Source organism: Equus quagga, chromosome 2 (assembly GCF_021613505.1).
Source record: "Equus quagga isolate Etosha38 chromosome 2, UCLA_HA_Equagga_1.0, whole genome shotgun sequence".
NCBI lineage: Eukaryota > Metazoa > Chordata > Mammalia > Perissodactyla > Equidae > Equus > Equus quagga.
The window spans coordinates 47032063-47059268 of NC_060268.1; the positions used below are offsets into that span (position 1 = coordinate 47032063).

Sequence of the window (27206 nt, forward strand, 5' to 3'; positions counted from 1 at the left end):
CAGTTTTTTTAAATAGACTTTTTAGAAAACACACTTTTCTGGTATTTTTCAACCAAATTGTGACAATTCTGAAGGATCGGCACATTCTTTCTGGCATGTAATTAAAATGTAGAAGGTTGAAGCTCTGTTATTTTAAAGGGCTTACAAATTTTAGTTTTTAGAAATTCCAGGAGGAAAAGTCTCAATGAGCACGGAATTCTCCACGCATTATAATTGATAACCTCCTTTGAGCCATACAACCAAAGGTGCTGAATTTATACAGAACAAATCAACTCAGTATAAATTTAAAAATTATTAAGCCAGTACATTGTCTATAATTGAATTGTTTTGAACACAATACCATAGAGACTGTACTTTATTTCTGAAAGATACTCAGATAACCCCTGCAAATCACTAAACTGAGAGGTATAACAATAAAAAACAACGGCTGTTTTATTAGCTCACAGTGACTAACAGGTGAAGCAGGAAGCTACCAAGCATGGGAGTGAGGGGAGAAGACACCTAAAATCGCATCACAGAAATATTTTACTCTCCATACTCTGATTTCTCGTCCTCTTTTTTTTTAGCATTTTCTCTGCCCATCATTTAACTTGGTGCTTCAATATGTTTAATAATTTGTAGAGAAATTTTTATTCAATATTCAGCTAAGGATTTACAACATATACCTCAAGACAAACAACAAATTTACATATCCCTTTGATTTAATTTTGAGAGAGAAGTTACGTGTGGAAATAAATCATATGTATATATCAGAAATACTCAATTATAATGACACACACATTGCTGACAAGAAATTAAAGAGGTCTTTCTAGACAACACCTGAAACATTTCAGATAAAATATGTCCTCTTCGTTCCACTGCTTTGGGATGTAAAAAATTTAATGTAGCTACCGTGTTATTTACATGCTATAGCATTTAACTTTCCCTATACCAGAAACTACATTTTTTGGTTGGTTTGAGAGCAAATTCCTTCTTACACTTGTGCCCATTTTGAGAGGAGAAATGGTGGTATCTCCTCGGCTGCCTTACATGTAGCAGGGAAATGACTCTTCTATACTCACATTTCAAACTGTGATCTGAGGACCACGAACATCATGATCACAGGAGATTCTGAAGACGAAGATGCCGCAGCCCTCCCACCCCCAACCTACCAAATGAAAATCTCTGGGAACGGGACTGGAAGAGACACATTTTAAGTAAGTTTGCCAGGTGATCCTTCTGACACTAAAGTTGGAGAACTACTGCAGGGGAATAAAACAGGGAGGGCTCTCTGCATCCTTGGGAGAGAGAAACCCACTACTTCACCAATGTAGTATCCTTAATTATACTTCAGGGAATGTCAATGGATTCCTGAAAGTAATCGATAAATGAGAATTCCACTTTCCTAACCCTGACAGAGTAGAAAAGACACAGACTAAACCTAATGCTTATATAAATGATGGGAATTTGGGCTGGTTACAACTTAATCTCTTTGAGTCTTAGTTCTGTCAGGCGTAAGATGGAGAGGGTACCACGGGGTTGATGAGAAGATTATATGAAACAATTCATGAAAAGCAACTAGCACCAAACCTGGAAAATGGCAGGTGTTCAATAATGGTTAGTTTCTAGAACACAGAAGAACTTTCAGCTTCCACTAACAAACTTTTTTTAAAAAGTTTTACCAGAAAACTAATTCTAAAAAACTGTTTAAAAATTTATATGTTTCCTTTGTGCCACAGATATGTCCTTCAAGTGCACACAAACCAAAATTTTTATTGAATGGTATTTTAATTGTGCAGAGAAGGTTTGCTATTTATCAAACTAGGCATGCAGAGGATCCTTTATATAAAAAGAATGATTTTTTTAATATAATGTATATAACTGATAAGAACTGAAGTTTACTTTCTGAATGTAGATTTTTGTATTTTCTTAAACTAGGACACACTTCAACTGATAGGAGAAAATATCACTATTCCATTAATATATTATAAACTTAGTACATATAGCAAAAGACAATTGATATACTGCGTGGACATTTTATAAGGGTCAAGTTTTTGGAGTCTCCAAAGATTTTCATTTAAGAAATTCTCAAGATTTACAAACTAATTCTCCACTATAGGTTTTCTGGAAGATAATACCCTTACTCTTTAAGACAAGACTTTTTTCCTTAACTTCAAAATCCAATGAAGTAAGTTACCTTTTCAATGCATCTTCGAAGAGTGTTAATATTCCTGACCCACCAACCTATTCCCATAGCTCTTAACTCAGACCACTGAGGGTCCCCTCTCTGAATTGCTGGAATCATATTAATCAGTTCTTCCTCAGCCTCAGAATGAAAAGCCCAGGCAAAATGGCAAGTAGACACACCTAAATTAGAAATACAAAATAATAACCTTCAGAACTGTATCAGAAAGAACAAAAACAATTTTCCACATAGTCATATATTCATTTATCTTGGAAAGAATTTTCAAGCAGAAAAAAAAAAACACGAAAGGAAGTCTTTCATCATTCAGGATTTTATACTATAAGCTTCTAAACATAAGATCAGTGACAGGATACACAAAACCAAAATCTCTATCTTTTTCCCAAATGTATTTGCTTTTTTCCCCTGCAAAAATAGAGACTCTAAAACTTAATTGCTGGAAAGAAAGATATCTGAATTTTGAGCCATTCACGTGTACCCACACCAAACTCAGCAACAGTGAAAGCTTTGGTCAAGGCAAAGTACCTTGGCCCACGTGCTTGGGTGTTGTTTGACAGCGCCACTTGCATGCGGACCATATTCCTTAGTACCGAATACTGAAAACTGCCCCCTTCTTCCCTTGGGCCAAGAAGCTAAACAGCATTTGAAAGCAAGTGCTAAACTTCATAGGAGTTCCAAGGGACAACAGTCAGGAGGCATGCTCCTCCGTCGTTAGTGCCTTGAGTTAAAAGTAATTTAAGGCTGCCTAATACAGAGGGTATATGGCAAGTATTTTGGGCCCTGGTAGATGACTGACAGAGATCTAGGCCATATTTAGAGACAACAAAATGGGTTTAGGGACATCATCAGACTTGGGAGTACAAATGAATTTACCAATAGTTTAACTACAGATAGCACTTTACTGCACTCAGAGCAAGTGAAGAGGAAACATGAGGGAATGAACCACACAGTGGTGACAGAGAGTGGGAACACTGAGAAGCACCCAGAGGAGCCTCAGGATGGAGCAGATTAGTCCGAGGGGCCATCTATGTGAACCCACTTTGGAAACAAAGAAACGTCTGGGGTCGATGATAGTCACATTACAATGCAGGCCTCTCAATGCTACAAGGCCATCAACGTTACTACAGATAATTGTTTTCATTAACAACTACTATATATATATATCTCATGCAGTTGAAAGCTTTTCTAATAATTACTGCTTCAGAATAATTGCTTTAGAAAGTACAAAAGGAAAAACTATGAGGACTACTTTGGACAATAAACTTAAATCTTTTAAATTTTTCATTGCTAGTATTTATACACAACTGTGTTTGAAGTCACATCACAAAATCACCACAAGCCTTGACTGCCACTATAAATTTAGAGGGAAAAAAATGACAAAATTTAATAACATCAATTTGTAGTTTTTCAGAATCTAAAAGGCAGATTTTCTCACTACTTAAATCTTTGTCTGATTTAAGAAAAAACTACATCAAATAACCAACATTTTGCTTTAGAAATTGCTATTATATAGCAATGCAAAAACAGATACTTTTGCTGATATGAAATTTATAATATAAAAGAATAATATAAAATATATTGCATTCTATACCCTTAAATAAAATTTGATTAATTAAGTCTTTGGTACGATTAAGAGGAAACAAAAATACATAGAAGCATGTCAAAGGAATTAGGTTCAGAAGGCAAGATTAAGAGAGCAGTGAATGCATTTGGAAACCTAACTATTAGAGGTGACAAAAAGTATTAGGAAGAAAAAGAATAGAGGCCCCAACAGGCACTGATTTTTACTTGCCTACCAATGACAAGCTATTCTTTGCAGTTACTCTCTGTTCCTAGCTTTTCTATCTATAGACTGGCTACTTAATTTTTTCCCTGCAAACTGTTCCCAGGACATCACCTACAACTCCAGTCACTTCTATCTCCAATGTTTTAACTGTAGTCAGAGGGGAAATGGAAGTTGACAAAGATTTAGAAGTCTGAGGTGTTTTAGATCTCCCTAGGTAATGCACACAATTGTCATTAAGTGATTTAGTACCATTTGACTATCATTTGAAACTAAAATTTAAAAGAACCTTGCACACCACTTTTTAAACCTATTCAATGGCAGAGATTGTTTAAAGTGATAATATCAAATGTTGGCAATTTGTTGCATTTTGGCATCATCACACATGGCCTCTGGGAATGTAAATGAGCACAGTCTTTCCGACCGTGGCAACACTTACCAAGCCTTAAGAATTTTCAAGCCCTTTGATTCAATAATTCCACTGCTAGAAAACTAACTTGAGGAAATAATCAGATATATACATAAATATTTATATGCAAGGTTATAAGAACATTCATTACAGTGATAATTCAAGTAGAAAAAAACCCCAGCACAATCTGTTTCAAAAATAAAGGACTGGAGGGCAGGCCTCACTGCCTAGTAGTTCAGTTCAGTGAGCTCTGCTTCGGCAGCCCAGGTTCACAGGTTCGGATCCCATGCATGGACCTACTCCACTCAACAGCCATGCTGTGGTGGTAACCCACATATAAAGCGGAGGAAGACTGGCACAGATGTTAGCTCAGGGCTAATCTTTGTAAAGCAAAAAACAAAAGAGAGAGAGAAAGATTGGCTACAGATGCTAGCTCAGGGCTAATATTCTTCAGCAAAAGAAAAAAAAAGGACTGGATAGATGAGATATAGTTTATACACATGGCAGAATATTAGACAGCTGTTTAGAATCATATTTTCAAAGAACATTTATTGAGGTAAACAGCGAGTGCTATGAGTAATAACAACAAACTATCAGGCCTGGTGTTCTAGGTCCTGCAATACGAACGCACGTTTTACGGGGCTGCGTCCAGCACGCTGCTTTCAGAAGGGACATCGTTTAATAAAGTGAGCACTGGACTGGGATTCTAATTCCAACTCTATTAATAAATAGCCCTATATCTTGAGCAGGTGGCTTTAAACTATAGTTTCAATGTTTTAATCTGTAAGTAAGAGGGCCTATATAAATCCTTACGTCTCAGATCAGGGTGTGTGGCAGCATGCTGGGAGTACGCAAATCTACTAGATTACTATACGGCAGATGTTTCTGAAATACCAGATTTACCTGTGAGTAAGTACCTTAGAACATAATGGTTACATTAAAATAAACATAAATCGTAACACATACGGCAAAATACACATAACTTTTAAAGAAAAGACATCAGATGTCAAAGAAATTCAGGGCCACTTTGGGTTACAACCTCAGGTTTACTCCTAAGCTACTACAGCTTTAGTGATTAAAGTCTGAGGAACTGAGATAGATGAGCACAAGTCACAGAACAGAGCTGAAAGACACAGAGAAAAATGGTAAGTGGGTACAATGTGACAGGAAGATCATAAGGCTTCTGAGAGGTATGCATATAATGATTCACCTAATGCTTATACACAAATATGAATACACCAATCACTTGAAGACCAAATAAAAGGTGTGCCAAGGTTCAAACAAGGAGTTAATACCTTGATGAAGTAGCTGTACTCGGTATAAAGGAGGCAGTGAGGTCAAAAGACACGTGTGCAAGCGCATAGCTAGTAAGTATCTCAAACCACACTCATCTAATGTATCTCGTCCTGCAATGCAAACAGAACATCTGTTTAAGGAAGTGGAATGCAATGGGTCACAAACCAACAAAAAGTTAGAAAATAAACATTAAACTTAGTAGTAATAATTTACACAAAATATATATTTTTGAGTGTACTCCTTTGTGAACACTTTAATATCTTTATAAAAAACATATAACTTTACAAAAAAATATGTAAATACTAAAACTCCCAAACGAAAAATGACTGGTGAAATATAATCACCTGGTAGTACAGGTAACAATAGTATTTATAGCTATTCATAATAAATGAAAAGGAGAGAAATTTTGAAATCTAATAAGAAACATATTAACTATAGTAAATTAGGCAAAATTTTTAAAAACAGTTCCTACACGAATTCAGATGAGATTTAAAGATAAGAATTATATAACTAAAGTGAAATCATTATTATATAATTAAATAAGTGATATTTTCTAGGCTGGTTAGCTCATCTAAAATATAGTACTGTCAAAGATTTGAAATTTGATTCCCCAGGCTACCGTTACAAAGTTATGGCTGAACCTTAACCTTGATTCCAGAAATTCACTCTTAGTCAAAAGTCGAACAGAGGTATGAAAGTGTGGCAAGCATTAATCAGAACTACAGCCACTGTTGCATAAAAGCAATGCGAAAGTATTAACAGCACCCAGCCCAGTAACTGCCACTTAGGAAGTACTCAGCATGTCGAATCAAATAATATTTTCTAGAAGGAAAAAAACGTTTTAAATTGTCACAAGTTCAAGTTCCAGGTCTACTTCCCATTAGCTATATTCATTCATCCATTCACTTATTTATTCATTCAACAAATCAGGCACCTGCTACACGAGAGGCACAGTTCAGGTACGGGAGATTTGGCAGTGAGTAAGGCAAAGTCCTTACTCCCACGGAGCTTACATTTTAGGAGACAGAGACAAACAGTAAACAAATAAGTAATGTGTCAAGTGGAAATTAATGCCATGGGGAGAAACAAAGCAGGACTGAGACAAAGGGAGTGCCAGAGTAAGGGGGTCCTATTTTAATACTGTGGCCAGGGAACAACTTTCCAGTAAGATGACATTTCTGGAGAAATCTGAGGAGGTGAGGGAATGAGCCACAGAGAAATCTGGAAGAGCATTCTGTGAAGAACAAACAATATGCGCAAAGACCTTGAGAAGGAAGGGGCTGAGTGTGTCTGTGGGACAGCACAGGGGCCAATGCAGTAGAGTGGAAATGCGCACGGATCACACGAGGCCTTGTAGGCCACTGCAGCATTTGGCTTTCTTTCTGGAGTGAGATGGGAAGCCACTGGTCTATGTTGAGCAGAGGAGACATTTAATGTGATTTTGTTTTAAAATGATCACCAATTCCTATGTGAAAACAGACTGAGGTAACAAGAACGAAGCAGTGTAGGAGATTTTATCAACAAAAAGGGCGGAGGTGACAGTGACTTGGGCCAGAGTGGTAACAGGAGAGGTGATGAGAAATGACTGGATTCTAGAGAGAGTAGAACTGAGAGCATTTGCCAATGGACTGGATATGGGGTGGGAGAGAAAGCAGAGTCAAGAATGCCTCTAAGTTGTCTCACCTGAACAAATGGAAGAATTCATTTACTTAGAATCCATTTACTGAGATGTGCAACTTATTTACTCTCTGAGCTTCAGTTTCCCACCTGTGAAATGGAGACATTCATTCCTGCCTTATCTACCTCATGAAAGTCCACTGTGACCAAGGTGAGGCATTTTTATAATGCCTAGCCAATAATATAGTTCTGTCTTAGAAATTTAAACTATTTTTCATGGATTGTGGCATGCGTACTTTCTTAAGGTCCCAGAGTAAAAACTCTAATATATATTAAGTTTGCAATGAAGGCTTAATTAAGTCTGTTCTGGGGGGAGTCTTGCTCTATTGCACACAACAGCAGAATGATTACAATTTTCTTAAAATTAACATCATGAGAAAACAGGTCATAGGCAAACCCTCTAAGGTTTCTAGTTATTTTAACCTACAGAAGAGGAAACTTCGGGAATCTAAGAATATAAACCTATAGGAAGAGATATATTCCAGGTGGCTTTGAGGAACAGCCTTTTCCTCAAATTTAGAAATCTTGTGAAACAGTTAAAAGAATATAGGCTTGGAGGCGATGATTTATTCACAAATGAACCCCAGTTCTGCCACTTAATATCTGTATGATCTTAAATAAGTCACAACTCCCTAAGGTCAGCATCTTCATCCATAAAATTAAGTATAATAATAGCCACCTGCTAGATTGCTGTGATAATTAAATAGGATAAAGTCCATAAAGCCACATAGCAATTGTCCAATCACAATACTGACTGAAAGAAGGAATGATCAATAATTTCCAGTTTCCTTTGCTAATGCCATCATTTACAATCAACATCATTACCTTCAACTGTCTGCATAAAAGAGAATGGAATCTAGTTTCAGGAGGCAGCCAAAAATTTTCTGGTTACACAATGAATTAAGCAAGACACATTACATTAAAATGTATGAAAACCTCTTTCTCAACAGACTTTTTAGAGAAAATTAGGTAGCTGTAAAAAATTATTTATACCTAGAAATGGGAAGATGAACAAGTTGAGCCCCATGAGGTCCCTATAAGCCTCATGGTTCAATAGTAAAATAAACAAATAGGCCATTATTATCACTAAAAGTAAAAAAAATAAACCATAGGAATCAATCTGTTTGAAAGAAACAGAAGACTATAAATCTGAAATCATACAAAGGTTTCAGTGTAAAAACTCAAGTGAGAGGGGCTGGCCCCGTGGCCGAGTGGTTAAGTTCGCACACTCCGCTGCAGGCGGCCCAGTGTTTCGTTGGTTCAAATCCTGGGCGCGGACATGGCACTGCTCATCAGACCACGCTGAGGCAGCGTCCCACATGCCACAACTAGAAGAACCCACAACGAAGAGTACACAACTATGTACCGGGGGGCTTTGGGGAGAAAAAGGAAAAAATAAAATCTTTAAAAAAAAAAAAAAAACTCAAGTGAGAATGCACACATATATCACCAGTCCATGAAGTCATATGTGCAGGTTATAGCTACCCCCTATTCTTTTCTTTCACAACTAATCATATTATGTAACAGTAACTGTCTATTAGAGAGGTCTTTCCCCTGTAAGGTTTATAAAAAGATTGCAATTTAATATATGAGTCATTATGTAGATAACACAAATAGTTCTATCAATGACAACTTTCTAAACTTTTAGTGAGAGCATTTACCTGAGTAACTCTTATCTCTGCTTTCATCAAGCTCAGTACTGGTGGTAGCCACTGTATCAGCCAAAGCTACCAGGAACATCTGCTCCAGACGGGTAAGGCCTGGTAGACTTGAGTGCATGAGATGACTTGAAAGTACCCTAGCGTGTTCTTGGCCAAAGTAAGCTGGTCCATATTGAGAAAGATTTATTACTTTTGATTTGTTTTCCCTCTTTTCTGGTTCTAAATCGATATCATCCGTTGTTATATCCTGGACTTGGAACAGCTCTGAATACTGATCCTCTGGTTGACTTTTGGTATGATCTTCATAGCTCTGTGGTATTTTGGAACTTTCTTCTGAAATTCTGTATGTTGTATCTTGATCTGCAGCAAGCAATGCATACAGTGGTAGTGGAGGAATGGAATCTATCTCAGTATAATCTCGAGTACCATCTTTGCCTATGGTAACTGTATCCTTTGCTGTACTACCACTTACACTAATGGTTCGAGAAAGATGTCGCTTAGTTCCTTCTCCAGCATCAGGATCTCTAACTATTGCAACTTCACCTGCAATACATTTTACTAAATGAGAGAGAATAGCTTTAGCTCTTCGAACTTTCCCTAAATCCATCAATTCTAACAGCTGAGTTGGATGATACTGTGGGAGAGTAGGGGAAAGTACATGTGCAGCCTCAAATAAGCCACCATCTTGAACTACAGTGGGTGAAGAGAAAACATCATCGGCAAAAGCTGTTCCTTCAACAATACTTTTTCTTGACAACATATTAGATTTAAAGGCAGAATGATCTTGCATTGCTGTCTCTTCTGCATCAGGACCATCAGCTTCAATGTCTCCAAATTTGACAACATGCTTCCACTGTGCATATACATGCATTTCACAATCCATTCCTACCACCAATATCCCATCTCTTACCCAAGAGAGAGAAACAGGCAGTGAAGGAGTACCATCAACAGAAGACACTAAGTCTATAGATCTAAGAAGAACCCATCTGGACCTAACTCCTTGCTTGATACTACCACCTAGTGGTAAAGTAATGACAGCTACTCCATCCTTACTGTTGATTTGCTCAGTCACAATTCCTGAAAGCCGTCCATACATGAAGATATTAGCACCAACTCCCACTGTGAGAATGTGGGAGCCATCTTCTTTTGATACCCAGTCCAAATGTACCAAATGCTTGATGTTCGGAATAAGATATCTATCCTTGCTCAAAAGTGCATCTGATTTGCTGTACACAAACAGATTACTATCAACACTGACCCTTGAATCAAGTACACTCCCAACCTTGACCAAATCATCAAGATGAATTGTTTGTTCTAAAACCCATTCTGACCCTCCTGTAGATTCACATTCAAATATGCAAACATGCATGGAAAATTCTTTAGAAACAAAACCATTGTGGTGGATAGGCTGTTTGTAAGCCACCGCAAGACGACCTGTGTATGAACAGCTAACAGCAACTGGTCTTCCCACAATGCTCACTGTACTGCTATTGTCTTCTCCTTCGTCATTCATCAAGGGCCATCTCCTCCAGTGATAGGTTTCCTTCTCATCACTTTGACCTTGTAGGTTGGTTTCCATACTACACTTCCAGAAGCGTACTTTATTGTCAGAACAAGTTGTAACCACTAAATAAGGTGCGAGGCACACTGGATAAATTGAAGAGGAACTCAGATGCCCTTAAAAAAGAAAAAGCAGATAGTCATAATAACAGCACCACAAAATAATACGCTAATAAGTAAATTCTAGAATATGATAAATCCAAAGCCACTAAGAGCTTCTTCAGAATAACTCTGCAGTTCCCTCCCCACCTAGTGTCCAACTCTATAGAAGTCGGAACAGCCCATTGGTAAAATCAAAATATGCAGTAATAATCATCTCATTTGTTTGTAGGTAATTAAGTCTACATGAGGCAAATATTTCACTAAAATAAAATGCAAAAGCAATGAAACAAGTCAACCCTTAATCAATAAATCTTTTATCTGCTATAACTTATATATGCCTTCACCACAACATGCCTCTCTGGACTTTCATGCTCTCTTTTATCACTTTCATCACAGATATTTAAATAGTCATTACAATCTGTCCTTCAAATGCCCCTAACCCACCCTCAAATAATCCAGACACCAGATCTACCCCTACTGTCCAAATGTTTTCAGACAGCCAAACAGACCACGAGATCTCACTCCTTTCACCAGGTTTAACTCCTGCTCTCTTAACACTGAACAAAAACCCTCATATTTATTCCTGACTGTCAAAGACTAACACTGCTTGTCTATTGTCACCTAGAAGATAAGAGGTGACGGTGATTAAGATCGGGGTCAGAGACCTGCATTCAAGTTTCAGTCCACCAATACCTTCATAATGGTGAGAAAGCCACTTTAACATCTGAGCCTGTACCACCTAAATAATAGGGATTGTGTTACTACCTCCCTTGCAGTGTTACTAGCAAATAAGACATTTGAAAGTGTTTTATTAAGCTCCTGCAAAATATAATTTATTACTATCAATTCCAATAAACTTGAGTCTATCCCAGACTTTCCAAATATTTGAAAGATTCAAAAACTGGCCTAGATCTGCGCCTGCCACAAAAGCCCAGAGTAAACTCTTAATGTGATCTTTCCAACTCTGAATTCAACCCTATCTTAGGGACTAACAAGAGAACCCTCATGCTTAAAATCGTTCACCAGTAACTGGAATAGTCTTGAACCTCCAATTTTGGTTCCCCAAAAATATAATTCTAGGAACTCTTCAATTCCACAAGTGGGACAGATCATTTTAAATACAGCTGCCAGTCCTGCCCTCCAAACTATCTTTCCAACTTGTTAAAGTCAGTATCATTCTAGACTATTCTATTCTAGCCTTGTATCCTACATTTTTCCCCCAAAGTATCTGACAACTCTTGTTCAATCACTCTTAATAAAAGTGAGACATGATTAGCACAATGTGGATAAAAAGCCTTAACTTAAAAAAAAAGCTTCAATGATTCGCAAATGAACATACTTGTTCTTTCTTTGCAAATTTACTATCATAGTATTCCTATTTATAGGAAATCATAACGCAGGCAAGAAACTTCACTTAAAAATATTTACACCATTTTCTGTCAAACTGATTACATTTAGCATAGGAAACTATAACCAGATGTATCATTGCTAGAAAATAAATCTTTATTTCAATGTCAACACAGCTCCTATTTCAGAAGAGTTCATCCACTGAAGACTGCTCTTCAGCTACAACTGCCTGGTCTTAGAGTCACCTTACCTGCTGACGGTGTTGCTCTTATTACTTCAACTCCTTCTGGGAGATCAAGAGGTTGGCTATATACCAGTCTAGAACTCAGAATAAGTTTACTAGCAGTTTGAAGATTGGCAATTGATGAAGAATGAGGCATGAGGCTCACACTAGGAGAAGTTTCCGGAGAAGAGTCTACATTCTTCTGCCCATGGACTGAAAGTAGACTCTCCGATGAAACACCTTCTGAAGTTTTAGCTTTGAAAATAAATTATAAAATTATGAAATATATTACTATCATCACTACGCTCATGAGCTAGAATATTTTGTTATCATTTAAGAAACACGATTTCTTCTATACACGAAAATTAACTCAAAATCTATTAAAGACTTGAAAGTAAGACGTGAAACCATAAAATTTCTGGAAGAATATTTAGGCAGTACACTCTCTGACATCACTATTACAAGGACCTTTTCAAATACTATATCTACTTGGGCAAGGGAAACAAGAGAAAAAAATAAAGAAATGGGATTTCATCAGACTAAAGAGCTTCTGCAAAGCAAAGGAAACCAGGAACAAAACAAAAAAACCCACCAACTGGGAGAAAATATTTGCAAACCATATATCTGACAAAAGTTAATCTCCAAAATATATAAAGAATTCATACAACTCAATAACAAAAAAGCAAACAATCCAATGAAAAAATGGGCAGCGGATATGAAGAGACATTTTTCCAAAGAAGATATACAGATGGCCAACAGACACATGAAAAGATATTCAATATCATTAATCATCAGGGAAATGCAAATCAAAACTACAATGAGATATCACCTTACACCTGTTAGAATGGCTATAATTACCAAGACAAAAAACAACAAATGTTGGCAAGGACATAGAGAAAAGAGAACCCTCATACACGGCTCGTGGGAATGCAAACTGGTGCAGCCACAATGGAAAAAAGTATGGAGATTTCTCAAAAAATTAAAAATAGAAATACCATATGACCCAGCCATTCCACTGCTGGGTATTTATCCAAAGAACTTCAAATCAATAATTCAAAGAGACTATGCACCCCTATGGTCACTGCAACATTATTCACTATAGCCAAGATATAGAAGCAACCCAAGTGCCCAGTGACTGATGAATGGATAAAGAAGATATGGTATACACTTACAATGGAATACTACTCAGCCATAAAAAAGACAAAAATGTCCCATTTGCAACAACATAGATGGAACTTGAGGGTATTATGTTAAGCGAGATAAGCCAGACTGAGAAAGACAAACCCCATATGATTTCACTCACATGTGAAGATAGACAAAGAGGACACATTAGAGGTTATCAGAGAGGAAGGGGGTGGGGGGTGGACATAAGGGGTAAAAGGGCACATATATGGTGACTGACAGATAATGTACAACTGAAATATCACAATCTTATAAACTACTATGACATCAATTTTAAAAAACGAGAAAAAAATAATAAAAAAAAGAAACATGGTTTCTTAAAAGTACTCTGGAGACAAGGTCAATTTTCAGAATTTTCCTCAGTTAACTTGATAAATTATTTTTTTACTATTTTACTCTTTCTTAGCATCACCAACTCCATCACAGGGATGTGTCAGGGAAGAATCACAACATGTAAGAGCTAGAGAAAAAACCTTAAGTTATCTAGTCCAATGTTCTCAACCTTCAAAACACATCGAAAGCCTGAGGAACTTGTTAACATGAAGATTCCTGGGCCTAAAAACAGAGACACTGATTCAGTTGTTTTGGGGTAGATCCCGGAAATCTGCATTAATAAGCAGCCCAGGGGTTTCTGAAACAGATGGGGCATGAATCAAACTTTGAGAAATAACAAAGTACTGCCTCACTTAATAGATGAAGAAATTTAAACTTGGAGAACTTAAGGATTTTCCTAAGGTCATTTATTTAGCTAGTGGCAAAGAAGATACCAAAATACCAGCCTCTTAACTATCAAATCCTGAAACAAAATAACGATTTCAAGAACAAACGCAAAAATTAAAAGTTTAAAACAAATTTACGACAGTATTAGTTAACTGGATTTGGAAAACATATTGACCTTGATCTTCTTGCAAAGAGTTTCCAGCTTTCACACTAGAGGGAAGTGTAAACCTCTAATCAGATCAGGTATCTGTGCTTCTGTTAAATGTGAGGGATGCTCTGTGTTACATTTATTTATTTGTGTGTCTATCCCCCCTTTAGACTGTGACTTCATCAAGGGCAAAGATGATGTCTCATTGCTTTGTACATCTCGAGAAGCACCAGAATACCAAGAGATAATCATCCCCTTTTGTTCTGGTGGATGTTAAACATGCCAATCTTTTTTTCATTTTTTTGGCTGAGGAAGATTCACCTTGAGCTAACATCTGTTGCCAATCTTCCTCTTTCTGTATGTGAGCATCCACCACAGCATGGCTATTGACAGGCAAGTGGTGTAGGTCTGTGCCTGGAAACCAAATCTGGGCCGCCAAAGCAGAGTGCACCAAACTTAACCACTAGGCCACCAGGGCTGGCCCTAAATATCTCAATCTATTTTATAATGGCAGACAACTCAATAAGACATCTGAAAACATTTTTTGTAAAATGGAATAAGACTACAAACTTGAATCAGTAGTTGGAAGACAGAAGTACTGCTCCTGGCTCTGTTAGTGACTAGATATGTTTCCTTGAGCAGGGCCCTTCATCTCTGGCTTTCTTCCATCTACAAAATACGACTGAGCTACACTATGTCTCTTCTTGTAAACCAGGCAATTTTATAACATATATCTCAAGCTAAGAAAGAAAATAAGAACTAGAAAAAAAGAAAAGGCTTTGGAGCCAGAAGATCTGATTTTGAAACTTGGTCTGTGACAAACTAGATGTGGGACCTGGTCAAGTTAGTTAACATCATTCCATTAGTAAACTGAAGATAATATACATCCCACATAGACAAAGCAACTATCTCAGTTCCTGGCACCTACAGGAATACTCAACATATTTCTTCCCCTTCTCGATTTTAAGCCCATCACTTCATCTTCTGCCAGGATTTTCAACACTGATAAACTCAAGAATTAGCTGTGAATGGCAACATACACTATGTTAACTCTGCTGTGAGTCTTAGAATCCAGAACGCCTTCTGCCACAGTTGAAGAGAGCACACTCTTCATTTGCCTCTACCGTAGTCTGACGTCTGTGACCTTTTATTGCTGTCATAAAGCAAGCAGCTCTACACTAGCCCTGCTTCAGGGGAACAGCTGCAGGACGCTTCCTTCATAAGCAACGGAGACAGAGGGATCACACAATTCCTGTCCTACCACAAGGATCTGTTTCTACCTCTGTTAATCTCTTCAGAACCATCCTGGCTCTGTGCCCAACTCTAGAAAATAATATATACCCTCTGGTGGGTTAAGAATTCTCTTCCTGACGAGCTGGTTTTAGATGCCTTTACTCTTCCATTTCTGTGAAAATACATGTAACACGAAGAATTTGAAAGAATTTTCAGATTCCTACTCCATCAAGAAGACTAAGCCCAGGGAAAGGTTTTATTCAATCACTGGCTTTTCTACGGCAGTTCATGGCCCAGTTAGAACCACTACTTATGCAGTTATGTGATAATGTGGATTATAAAGGGAAAAAAAAAAAAAAAATATATATATATATATATATTCACACATAGATAATTAGTGCACTGTATTAAACATTTAATGTGTATAACATGGGTTAAATTATATAATCACCAGAAATAGTAAAATATTTTTAAAACTCTCAAATATTTTGAGTTAACTAGTTTGAAGTAGATTCAGTTGGATATGGCTCTCTGTGCAGTTCTTCATCCCAAGAATCTCTCTCGGAAAGTAAGTTTGTTTTAAACAGAAAGATCCATGATCAATGTCTTTGCTTCACATTACAGATTTTCCAAAGTGCTAAGAAATTAATATGAATGTGTACAGCAAAAATATGGCTGAAATAATTTTTTATCAATGTTGAATTTCCTAATGTTCTACCAAAACAGTTCTGCTTTTGAGCTTCAGATGCTCAGACACATTTTTCTAAATATCAAATCTGCTTCTCTTAGTGATGCTAAAGCTAATGTACACTGTATCAGAAAGTAGTGTATTAATCAACAGAAAAGTACAATATTAATTCTATGGCAAAACTGATTTATAGAGACAGATATGTAGAACATAATAAGCATTCAATAAATATTAATTGAAAAAAATAAATAGACCAAGCTTTTATTTTTTTTAACATGTCTAATGTGCCCCAAAACTGGTCTGTTTTTAGATTAAGCTGTTTCATTAATGATTTATGACCTTATAATTAAAAGTTTGCCATATAGATACTTCAATTCAGCAACTCAATTTACAGTTCACTGGCTCTTCATTTTAAAGAATTAACCAACCTAAAGCATATTCAGTAAAATGAATTTATTTCACATCATCTCTGCATAAAAATTGTAATATAATTACTTACCTAAACAGGCTTGTACGGATTTAAGATGAAGATGCCACATATGGAGAATAGAGTAATTATTGCTGTCCTTCTCAATTACTACTAGAAAGAACTTTTCTGAAAATGGTGGTGGGCGATAGCCTATTTTCAAAGGAAAAGGATTTAATTTAAGTTAGTGTGTTTCTATAGGACTAAAAGAAAAGACACTTTTTAAGAACATCTCTTGATATGCAAAGAAGTCAGGAGGAAGGGGGAAGAAGAGATGTTTAGTAGTAGTTTTACGTAACTTCTGTGCCCAAAGTTAGGTAGCTATCAAAGACTAACGGGGCTAAGTCAAAAGTACACAAAAGTCACAGGAAGGGATACCTATTGGTCAAAGATGGGACAATTAGAGCATCAGAGAATAAAAATAAATATAATTTATTAAAGCACATTGACTATATAAAAAAACCATGAGTTCATAAAAACACCAAAAGAGAAAGGGCATATAAGGAAAAAAGGAAAGGAAGGAAGGAATGGAAGGAGGAGGGAAAGGAAGAGAGAGACAGAGAGAGCAAGAGGGACAGAGGAAGAGAGAACACAAGTCAGCCTCATTGGATGCCCCTCGAAGTAACTGGGGCACTAATTCCTTTAGTTCACAAATGGACAATTAAAACAAAAGAATGAAATAAACATTTATCTTGCTTTTCCTATATAAAAATAGCATTTTTTTAAAAAATTAAAAGCTGGGGGGGATGGGCAGTGGTGGTGGTACAGAAGAGACTTCTTAGAAATTATAAGCATTTTTTTATGAAAAGACATTACTTGTGTATATAATTTTCCCTGTTGACAACTGCACTTTTCATATATGAAAGTGAAATCTACACAGGACAACAAAAACTTTCCTTAAAAATGAAAACCCATAACGACACTCATTGGCAATGAGCACAGCTAGAGCTCAAACTGTGGTCTCTATATACCATGCCCCATTCAAAGGAAGAGTTGGGAGGGACGACTCCATTCTTGCAAAGGATATCACAAGATGAGCCTGGGATATCTTGTTGTGCCTAAAAGAAAGTAAACTACCAAGAATAACGAGGTTGTGCCAAAAGGTCTCAGGACCAACCTGAAACGGTCTTCACTAACCTAATTTAGGACAATATGAGCATTAGAAAGAATAATGATTGCAAACGGATTGAAATCTGCTAAGCACATAAAAATCCATGAGCGTTATGAGTACTTCTTGGTATGTATATTATTCTTAAATAGTTTTTTTTTTAAAAAAAAATGGGTTCATGATACTCAAAAGAAAAAGAAAGTCAAACCATATCAACAAATTCATCAGTAACCACTGGCAGTAACTTGGGCACAAACTCCTTCCTCTGAAATTGTCAATTAAAGGGAAAGAACTACACACTTATCCTGCCTTTCCTAAAAGTAACTGTATTTCAAAGAACCCAAATAGCTCCAGTTGATAAGGGAAAGCTTTTCTTTACAAATGCTTTAAATTCTTTAAATTTCTTTAAATAAATGAGAATGGATAAAATTAGAAAATCATAATTTTGCAATCCTTAATAATTGATTCAAAAGCAACAATATCAAAGGAAGAAACCATGAGATAACAGATTGCTGGCAAACTACCTTGGAGCCACCTCCTGAATCTTCTGAATCTTAGCATCGCTAGAAATGAGTGATGTTCATTATGTTCCTTCTGATGTGATACGGATGAAGGACATAGCATCGACCAGGAAGCTGAACCTCACCAAGTCTATAGAGCTAACTGGCACTTTATAGGAAAAAGCTTAAATGACATCACAAGTAACCAGTCAGAGAAATTCCTATAAAATAACTTTCTCTAAAGCAAGTCAGCAGCATGATGAGGGTATAAGGGGGATGAGTTTAGATTAAAAGAGTCTTAATAAACAATGAAACATGTGTGGACCTTGATATAGATGCAAATAAATTAGAAACAAATAACCTCGACGTTTCTGAGACAACTGAATGAAGCCAATAAGGACTAATTATTATACAACTCAGAGAAATTTTATTTTACAATGTAAGAAAGTCATTTTTAGAAATGCACATGGAAGTACACAGGAATGAAACAACAAGATGGCTGGCTTTGCTTTAAAATATTTCAGGAAAAAAAAAAGAAAATAGGGTAGATAAAGCAAGGGTGACTAAATCTTAAAATTTTCAGTCTAAATTACAGGCATAGTGAGGTTCATTTATGCACTCTACTTCTGTATATAATTGGCATTTTTCTTAATTAAGAGTAATTAATTTTTAATTAAAACTGAGAAAGTACAAAACAAGGGAGGGGCAGGGAAGAGGAAAAATACACATATCAAGTCCTTAAGAAAACAGCTATAAAATCAGGAAGATTATCAGAGAAACCTGGCACAAAAACTAAAGGAAAACCGAGGGGCACTGGAAAAAATCTCTTGGCCTGATTTCACAATGACATAAAGAAATATCCAAAGAGGAAAATAAAAAATATTTTTAAATGCAAATCTTTCAATTAAAACTACTGTAAAGAAAAATATCAACTTTATACAAGCATTGTTTTCTAGTAGGTTGGCACGTATTTCCTGTTAGAAATAGGATAATAAACAGTAGCTAGGTTTGCTGGAAAGCATATAAAAAAGTTTAACCCAAGTAAAGACAAAAGACTACAGAAAAGCAAATTTTAAATATGTTAAACAGTACTGTTATGTGACAGTGAAATAAAACTGAAAACATGACATAAAAACATAAAACTAAATAACTTAAAAAGAAGAAACGTTCTGATATGTGAATAAAGACACATGAAAGGGGAAAAAATTAGCAGTCTGAGGAGTGAAAGGATGTTTGAGGGCTAAGCCTCAGAGAAGATAGGAACTCATTCTGATTTCCCACTGATCTGATTTCCAGAAAAGGAAATTATCTGTATAAATTCAGTAGAAATATTTTCCTTAAATTTCTCTACATAATTCTGTGATAAAGCTATATCAAGAAAATTGAATATGTCCATGTAGATACTTACAAACTATAACCAAATGAGATAAAGTATCTGGAAACGCCTTGTAAACTAAAAAGTGTTCATCCCAGAAAATGAATTCTTAAAGTAGGACATGTCTTTCTTACTTTCAAACAGAAGGTACTCTATCCAATACGTCCTATGTTAAAATTAAAAAACGATACTTTTATAATTATAAAGTTACAAATTCTAAAGGGAACATTTTAAGCTAAATAAACTAATCATCTGGTTTGTTCTTGAAAGGTCTTATGGAAAACTACTTTCTTCCACACACAAAAAAAGAAATACTACACTTCAGAGGGGAAACTGTAAGCTGGTACCTTCAGTTCACAGTGCACCCGAGGTTCCTGGTACACCACACAACACAGGATCTTACATTCGATGTTTGTCAACAGTCTTTAGCAATTTGGGGGGAACATTTTAAAACCTATACTAAAATTAACTGGTTTGCCTAAGACACGACAGGGAACTTGCTACCAATCAAAACAAATTAACTTTAGAGCTGAACAACTCAAGGTAATTTTTAAAACAAACTAGGTTTCATAAATAACATTTCCTGGAAAAAGTCTACGTCCCAGTGAAACTGTCTTTGAAAAGTAATTTTCATCCACATGCCTTCTTCACCTACAAGCAAGCAATTTTCACTGGTGTTCTGTAAAAAATTATGGGAGTGATGACTTCTGATATAAAGATTCAGACTCAATGAAAGTTTGGAGATTTTTTAAGAGTAAGGTAGCAAACTCAAGACTATTGTTTTAAAAGTACCTTGTGATGGCTGAAAAAATATTTCTGTTTCCTTTTTCTCCATATCTTCCTTATGTGGTTTATATCCTATAATGAAGTCTTCTTGAAACACATGAAGCAACTGTGTATTTGTGCCACACTACAAATGTAAAAAAATGAAGAGTTTTATCCTTGAAATTCTCTTTCACCCACCATCTCCCCAAGAACACTAGTATACAAGAAATAAATCTAACAATTTCTATTCTTTATCAACTGACTAATTAGAGAGGAAAAAGCAACAGGAAAAATCATTAGAACGACCTGGGCAGGGAAAAATCACTTCCAGAGATGCTACAGCCGTAGCAGAAATGAGGAGCTCGAACAAAAACAAATCAATAGGTTTGCTTCTCAAAAAAAACCAAGAAAACAAAAACAAAAAACATAGTTAAGTGATCTGCACCATGCTGAGCTCAAAATTATCAGGTCTCAAGCCTGGCTAGAGAAGGCCATGCTGACTATGTGAGGCACACTAGTGCGGCACACCTTCGGTTTTTTAAATTCTACGTAAGAACCAAAAAGAAAAAAGAAAAACCAGAAAGGTCCTCAAACTACTCCCAATAAGTCTGTCCAGTGGGAATTATGAGGGATCCTATAACAGCCAGTGCGGACGACACATCTCTGGAGAAACATATGTGCAGGTAAGTAACTAGGATTTCTAGAAGCATGGATGAAACATCACTGTCAGCTGCTATATGATCATGTTTTTGGACCACACAGGGAAGAAGAGTAAAGACAACACAAATGGCTACGTTTGAGGAAAGGCTAGATCCAAACAAAAGCTTATTACGGAAGTGTGTCAAGAAAATTAGATGGCTGCCCCACAGAATTCACAGAAGAGAAGCGGCCAAAATTATGTTGGCACTGGATGGACAGCCACATGCTTAGAGAATAAAGGAAATCAGCCTCCTTACAGAGTAGAGGGAAATAAAAGGACGACAATATTAGGTTGACCCACAGAATTTTTATGAAATTTACAGGGTATTTTTACATCTCTCCAAATAGAAACATAAGAAATCTCTTCACATTCATAGTATAAAAGGTCACCTTCCCCAGGGAAAAAGAAGAAATGAAAGAAAAGGGAACGGTGATGTCTTCATGGATGCAGAAATCATACAGCACATTGGGTACAAACCTAGCATAAGTCTTAAACTCTCTCATTTATAATAAGCCTAAGTCATTTATCAGTGCTTGCAGTTTATCAGCCTTGTAAAGAGAGCCACAACCAGCAAGGATGGAGTGACAAGCACAATGCTGGGTGAGAGGGGACTACACTAATACCACATGGTAAAGGGCATACAGCGGCTAAAGTGGAGGGTGAATTTAACACCCAGTCCACTAAAAATAAATAGATTTATGGGCATGAAGCCTATCCACTCTTCTCCCCTATCACTGTGGAGTAGAAAAAGGAAGTCACAGGTTGAGGATTTCCTAGGAGGCATTAGTAATTTGAATCTGGCAGCCGCAGTTCTGTTGCTAAGAGTTGATGTGATCATTTCTCTAATTTGTCTACATTGGTGGAAATTCTTACATTTTCCCCAAAAGAATGTGCAAGGCACCATGCAAAAATAATGACATAGTATATATTTGTTTTTAAATATGGTTGGCTCTGTCTTCATTTCCTTGTTTGAAAATATTGGTGACTTCCTCACCAAAGTAATCTTTTTTTATATGTGCAATGAATATATTAGTTCTCTCCCTTAGTCCATAAACATGATCCTGAAGCAACAAATATCCTGAGGGCTAAATGGGGTTCTCCTTCTTTGCTAGGTAGCAGCGAGGGAGGAATATTGACTACACAAAGGACCTGTGACTAGAAAGTAAATGTACACTTTGATCCTACATTCATCTGCATTTTACTCATCTCATAAAAATATCTAATATTCAGTCTAACAAGGACAACACCTTACAGCTGAAGTCACCATCTACTGAGTTGAAATGAGTAATAACACAAAAAGAGAAACCCCAGACGCAGCCTCGGTGGAGCTGTACTGTATCTTCCTTCATGGCTTCCCGAACTGAATCAAATGACTAAAGCTTTAAGCAGAAAATAGGCACAGATACAATTCACCTGGAGAAGAATGATTCCTAAATCATTAGATTTTCACTACAGGAATCAAGAGAAGTTGGCTGTATTTAGTATCAAACAACAGAATTATTCTGAGAATAAAATATATCATGTAACAGAAAGCCCTCTGGAATCAAGTATATTAACATCACCAATTCACAAACATGGTTTTACTTGGTTGGTTATTGCATCGAGTTCGATAATGCAGCCAGGTCGAGCAGTAGACTGTTGGCTCACAATATTAAACACTTCTCCAATAAGTTTCTGTAAATAAAAAACACAAAATGTTAATGATCAACAAGTTATGAATTCACTGTCAATATGACACAGCATCTCAGACATTAAAGACCCCTCCAAATATTCACTGATTAACAATGGAATTCATACAAAGAAGTACTTCAACGTTCCACACTCATTCTCACTTTTAAAATTAACTAAGCAGTTAGAAAAACCTATAGCATTTACATAAATAGCATATAACTTCAAGGCATCTAGTTCTTTTAACATGTCTTCTTCATTTTGCAACCTTAAAGCTCTAAGACAGACAGGGCTGAGGATCTGCACAATGCCCGAGTGTATGGTTTGCAGATCTGCAATGCCATTTAAAAGTAAACCCAGCCGAAGGTAAGGGCAATGGGTTGAGAAGAAGTGGGATCTTGGGATAAGGATGTCTGAACTAACACGGAAGCCTACCTTTGGACCCCCAAATCTTTCTGCTGAAAAAAGCAATCTTCCTTCTCCCTCCACCCAACCAGCCTTTTCTTGCATAAAAATCTTTCAGGAACTTCACCTAAAGCAATTACCTCACAAGGAGATGCCCATTCTCCTCAGTACCCACCTCCACTACTTCTTGCTGCCTCCAGGCCACTAACAGGGGTTAGATACCAGCTTAGCCTAGGGGTAAAGTACAAGGTCAGCTCTGGGAAAAGAGCATACACACTGGAGTTGTAGGATCTTTCCAATTTGTATCAGCAGGATTTCGGAGAGGATGTATGGGAATAGATTCGAGGGTTATTAGATCAAGGAGGACAAAATATGTGGTTGGACAGGGCTGAATTTATTGTTATGGGTACATTCATCCAAGATTCAGGAGTTAAAGTGTTAACTCAGACACAGGGAAGTGGTGTCAACAGTCTGCTGGGTTTGTTAACTGACATCTGGACTCAACTGTGGCCTACAGTTGGTGAGGTTAAAATGCCAGAGTTTCTCTAACACACCACGAAACTTTGCTACTGAAAGTGTGGTCAATGAACCAACAGTAACAGCAGCCATCTGGAAGCTTTTTATAATTGCAGACTCCCAGGCCCCGAAGCTAATACATCTGCATTTTAACAAGATCTCTAGGTGATGAGCTTGCATACTGAAGTTTAAGAAGTACTAGTGTAGAGCGATGGTCCTCAACCGTGGCCGCACACACAGTCACCTGGGGAGCCTTCACAATCACCAATGCTGAGGTCCCACTCACAGAGGTTGATTTATTGGCCTTGGCTACACTCTGATCAACTGGGAATTTCACAAGTTCCTCAGGTGCTTCCAGTCTGCAGCCAAGGTTGAGATCCCCTCGCAGGAACAGACACCTATTTCAGCTAAGGATCCCTGTGCCTGCCCACAGCTCTCCTGCCGGCACTATAACTAACAGACTTAAGGAACGCCTTTTCAACACTACAGGACCCCACTCACCCTCACCTCCAACCAAGGAACTCAAGTGAGTGAAACACTCACCCCGGGTGCAAAACTTAAGGTGGTGCCAAAAAACTCAATGATCAAGATAAATAATATCTTAATGCAATATTTTTAAAAAATCAAAATTAAGGCAAAACATTCATAATGAACAAAATATCAAAATTTTAAATACAAGACACAATAACGTCTTGATGAGCCGTGCTAGAGCCTGATGCAAAAGTAAAACTGAAGACATGCTTTTATGTATTTTTTAACGGTTAATTTTTTTCCAGAACATTAAAGCAGTTGAAAAATATTGCAACGTAGGTGTATTAAAACTCATATTATTTTAAATTTAAATTTACTAATACCCAAAACAGGATTAATTATAATTTTACTTCCCTAGCTTTAATGGAAGCAAACAATATTTTTAAAATCTTGTTTTCAATATAGACAACTTCCTTGTTTGACAGTCTCTTGTTCAAGTGACAATCTTAAATAATTTTTAATTAACTCAGCTTACTGAAACTGTTTTTGCAGGACAACCTTGTAACTGGGATTATTATTTTGTGTGTGTGAGTGGAAGATCAGCTATGAGCTAACATCTGTTGCCAATCTTCCTCTTTCTCATGTGGGACGCTGCCAGTGTGGCTCACCGGGGATCTGAACCTGCCAACCCTGGGCCACCCATGCAGAGCACGGGAACTTAACCACTACACCACCGGGCCAGCCCCATGACTGGTATTATGTTTTTAAGTTCTCAAGTCCACTTCCAAATTTGGGTAAGACTGCACTAAGCAAAATTTGTGAATCTGTTTTAGAAATCCAAACACAGTGTTGATTTTATATTACAAACTATTGACATTGCATGCCACTTAAAACGATTTCAGAGGAAATTTCTACAAAACTTAAATTGTCAGAATACTGAAGAGCCCAGTCAGTGGCTTTTTGAAAACCAGATTTATCCACACAACATAACTTTTCTCCAGTAAATAATTTAAAATCTAAAGCATGTCAGCTACTTTTTCGTATCTCCAATTCGAATGTGAAATTAGTACACTGTGGGAGTCAGACTAATGGCCCCCCAAAGATGTCCACAGACATCTAAGTCCCAGAACCTGTGAATGCTGCCTTACAGGGCAAGAGAGATTTTGTAGATGTGATTAAATTAAGGCTCTAGGGATGGGGAGATTATCCTGGTTTCTGTGGGTGGGCTCAATATAATGCGGTGGGTCCTCATAAGAGGGAGGGAGTATGGTCAGATTCAGAGAAAGATGTGAAAACAAAAGCAGAGGTGAGAGAGAGAGATTTGAAGATGCTATGCTGCTAGCTTCAAAAAGGAGGAGGGGGCCATGAGCCAAGAAATGCAGGCAGCCTCTAGAAACTGGAAAGGCAAGAAAATAGATTCTCTCCTGCAGCCTCCAGAGGGAATACGGCCCCACCAATACTTTGGCTTCAAAATTTCTGACCACCAAAGCTGTATGACAATAAATGTGTTGTTTAAGTCACCAAGTTTGTGGGAAGTTGGTACAGCAGCAGTGGGATAATAAATACAGATGCCCACAATCTCAATTTTTATTTGATATATACTTTTTCCAATAATAATTAGTATTACATCTGTTAATTCATACATTTCCAATTTTTTTCATTTATTTTCAGATTCAGGAAGTATATGCATACCTCTTGCTAAAGTTTTATATTCATCAAATATACTTTCAAAGTTACTTTCTCTCATTTAACTCTCAACTGAAAATTAGATAAGCACAAAAGTCGATTTTGATAATATTACAGAAGAGTTTGCTTTCATTAAAGCCAGGAAAGTAAAATTATAATAAATTCTGTTTTGAGTATAAATAAAATACGTAGACTTAAAATGAGTTTTAATACACTTGCTTTCAATTTTCAATACTTTTCAACTACTGTAATGTTCTGGGGGGAAAGTTAACCATTAAAAAAATACAGAAACATATGTTTATAGGGTACACATTCTCCCTTTTGCCTCAGGCTTCAATATGGCTCATCATGGCACTGTTGGATCCTGTGTTTTTTTAAAATTTTGGCATTTTGTTCATCATGGATTTTTTTCTGTTGACTGTTTAAACTATTGCATTAAAATAGTATTTATCCTGATTACTGTTTTCTTGGCACTTCCTTATGTTTTTTTACCTGAGGTGAGTGCCTCACTTACCCTAATTCCAGCCCATCTGGAAGAAATATGGCACTAGGTCTACTCCCAAAAGACTTGCTTGGGCTGAACCACGTGGCTCTTCACCTGGAAGCAGCTGCCTTAACAGAACAGTGAAAGGCCTACCGAAATTACAGCACCAGCTGGAGAATAACACCCTGCACGGCTGAGGTGCTGTTCTGCATGGTGCAGTATACGTCTTAAACTAATGATCAAATAAGATGCCACTGCCTCCACAGCCAGGCGTGGGAGCCATAGGGTGGAGGCAGAGGAACCCCTCTCCCTATTACACCTAGTAACCCACCAACAGAATTCTTCATTTCTGTCCCCACAACCTTGGGCTTGATGTGTGTGGAGGGTGCAGTGCTCGAGGAATAAACATCTCCATCAGGGAACACAGAGTTCCATTATACTGGAAGCTGAGCAGGGCCCCTGGCTATTTGGAACTCATGCTCTTCAATCAATATGCAAAGAAGAGTGACTGGTCAAGGTGACTGACCCTGCTTTGTTACCACAAAATGAGGACAAGAAAGACCGTGTCTGGAACCCTAGAAATTCTTGGTTCTCCCGCAACCTATTTTTTTTTTTAAGATTTTATTCTTTTCCTTTTAATCCCCAAAGCCCCCCGGTACGGAGTTGTGTATTCTTCGTTGTGGGTCCTTCTGGTGGTGGCATGTGGGACGCTGCCTCAGCGTGGTTTGATGAGCAGTGCCATGTCCGCGCCCAGGATTTGAACCAACGAAACACTGGGCTGCCTGCAATGGAGCGTGCGAACTTAACCACTCGGCCACAGGGCCAGCCCCTCCTGTAACCTAATTTTTTAA

General features: G+C 37.2%; 1 protein-coding gene across 6 annotated transcripts in view; it reads right to left on the reverse strand.

Annotated features, from left to right (window-relative positions):
* The window catches only part of DMXL2 (Dmx like 2), a 139436-nt gene that overhangs the window by 37543 nt on the left and 74687 nt on the right, over window positions 1–27206 (reverse strand). For all 6 annotated transcript variants that reach the window (XM_046655233.1, XM_046655231.1, XM_046655232.1 and 3 more), the window contains 7 exons: window positions 22710–22799; window positions 20453–20570; window positions 16711–16830; window positions 12268–12495; window positions 9009–10685; window positions 5670–5780; window positions 2177–2346 (listed from right to left, as the gene is read on the reverse strand). In XM_046655233.1, the coding sequence (XP_046511189.1) occupies window positions 2177–2346; window positions 5670–5780; window positions 9009–10685; window positions 12268–12495; window positions 16711–16830; window positions 20453–20570; window positions 22710–22799 (2514 nt within the window). The remainder of the gene's footprint in view (window positions 1–2176; window positions 2347–5669; window positions 5781–9008; window positions 10686–12267; window positions 12496–16710; window positions 16831–20452; window positions 20571–22709; window positions 22800–27206) is intronic.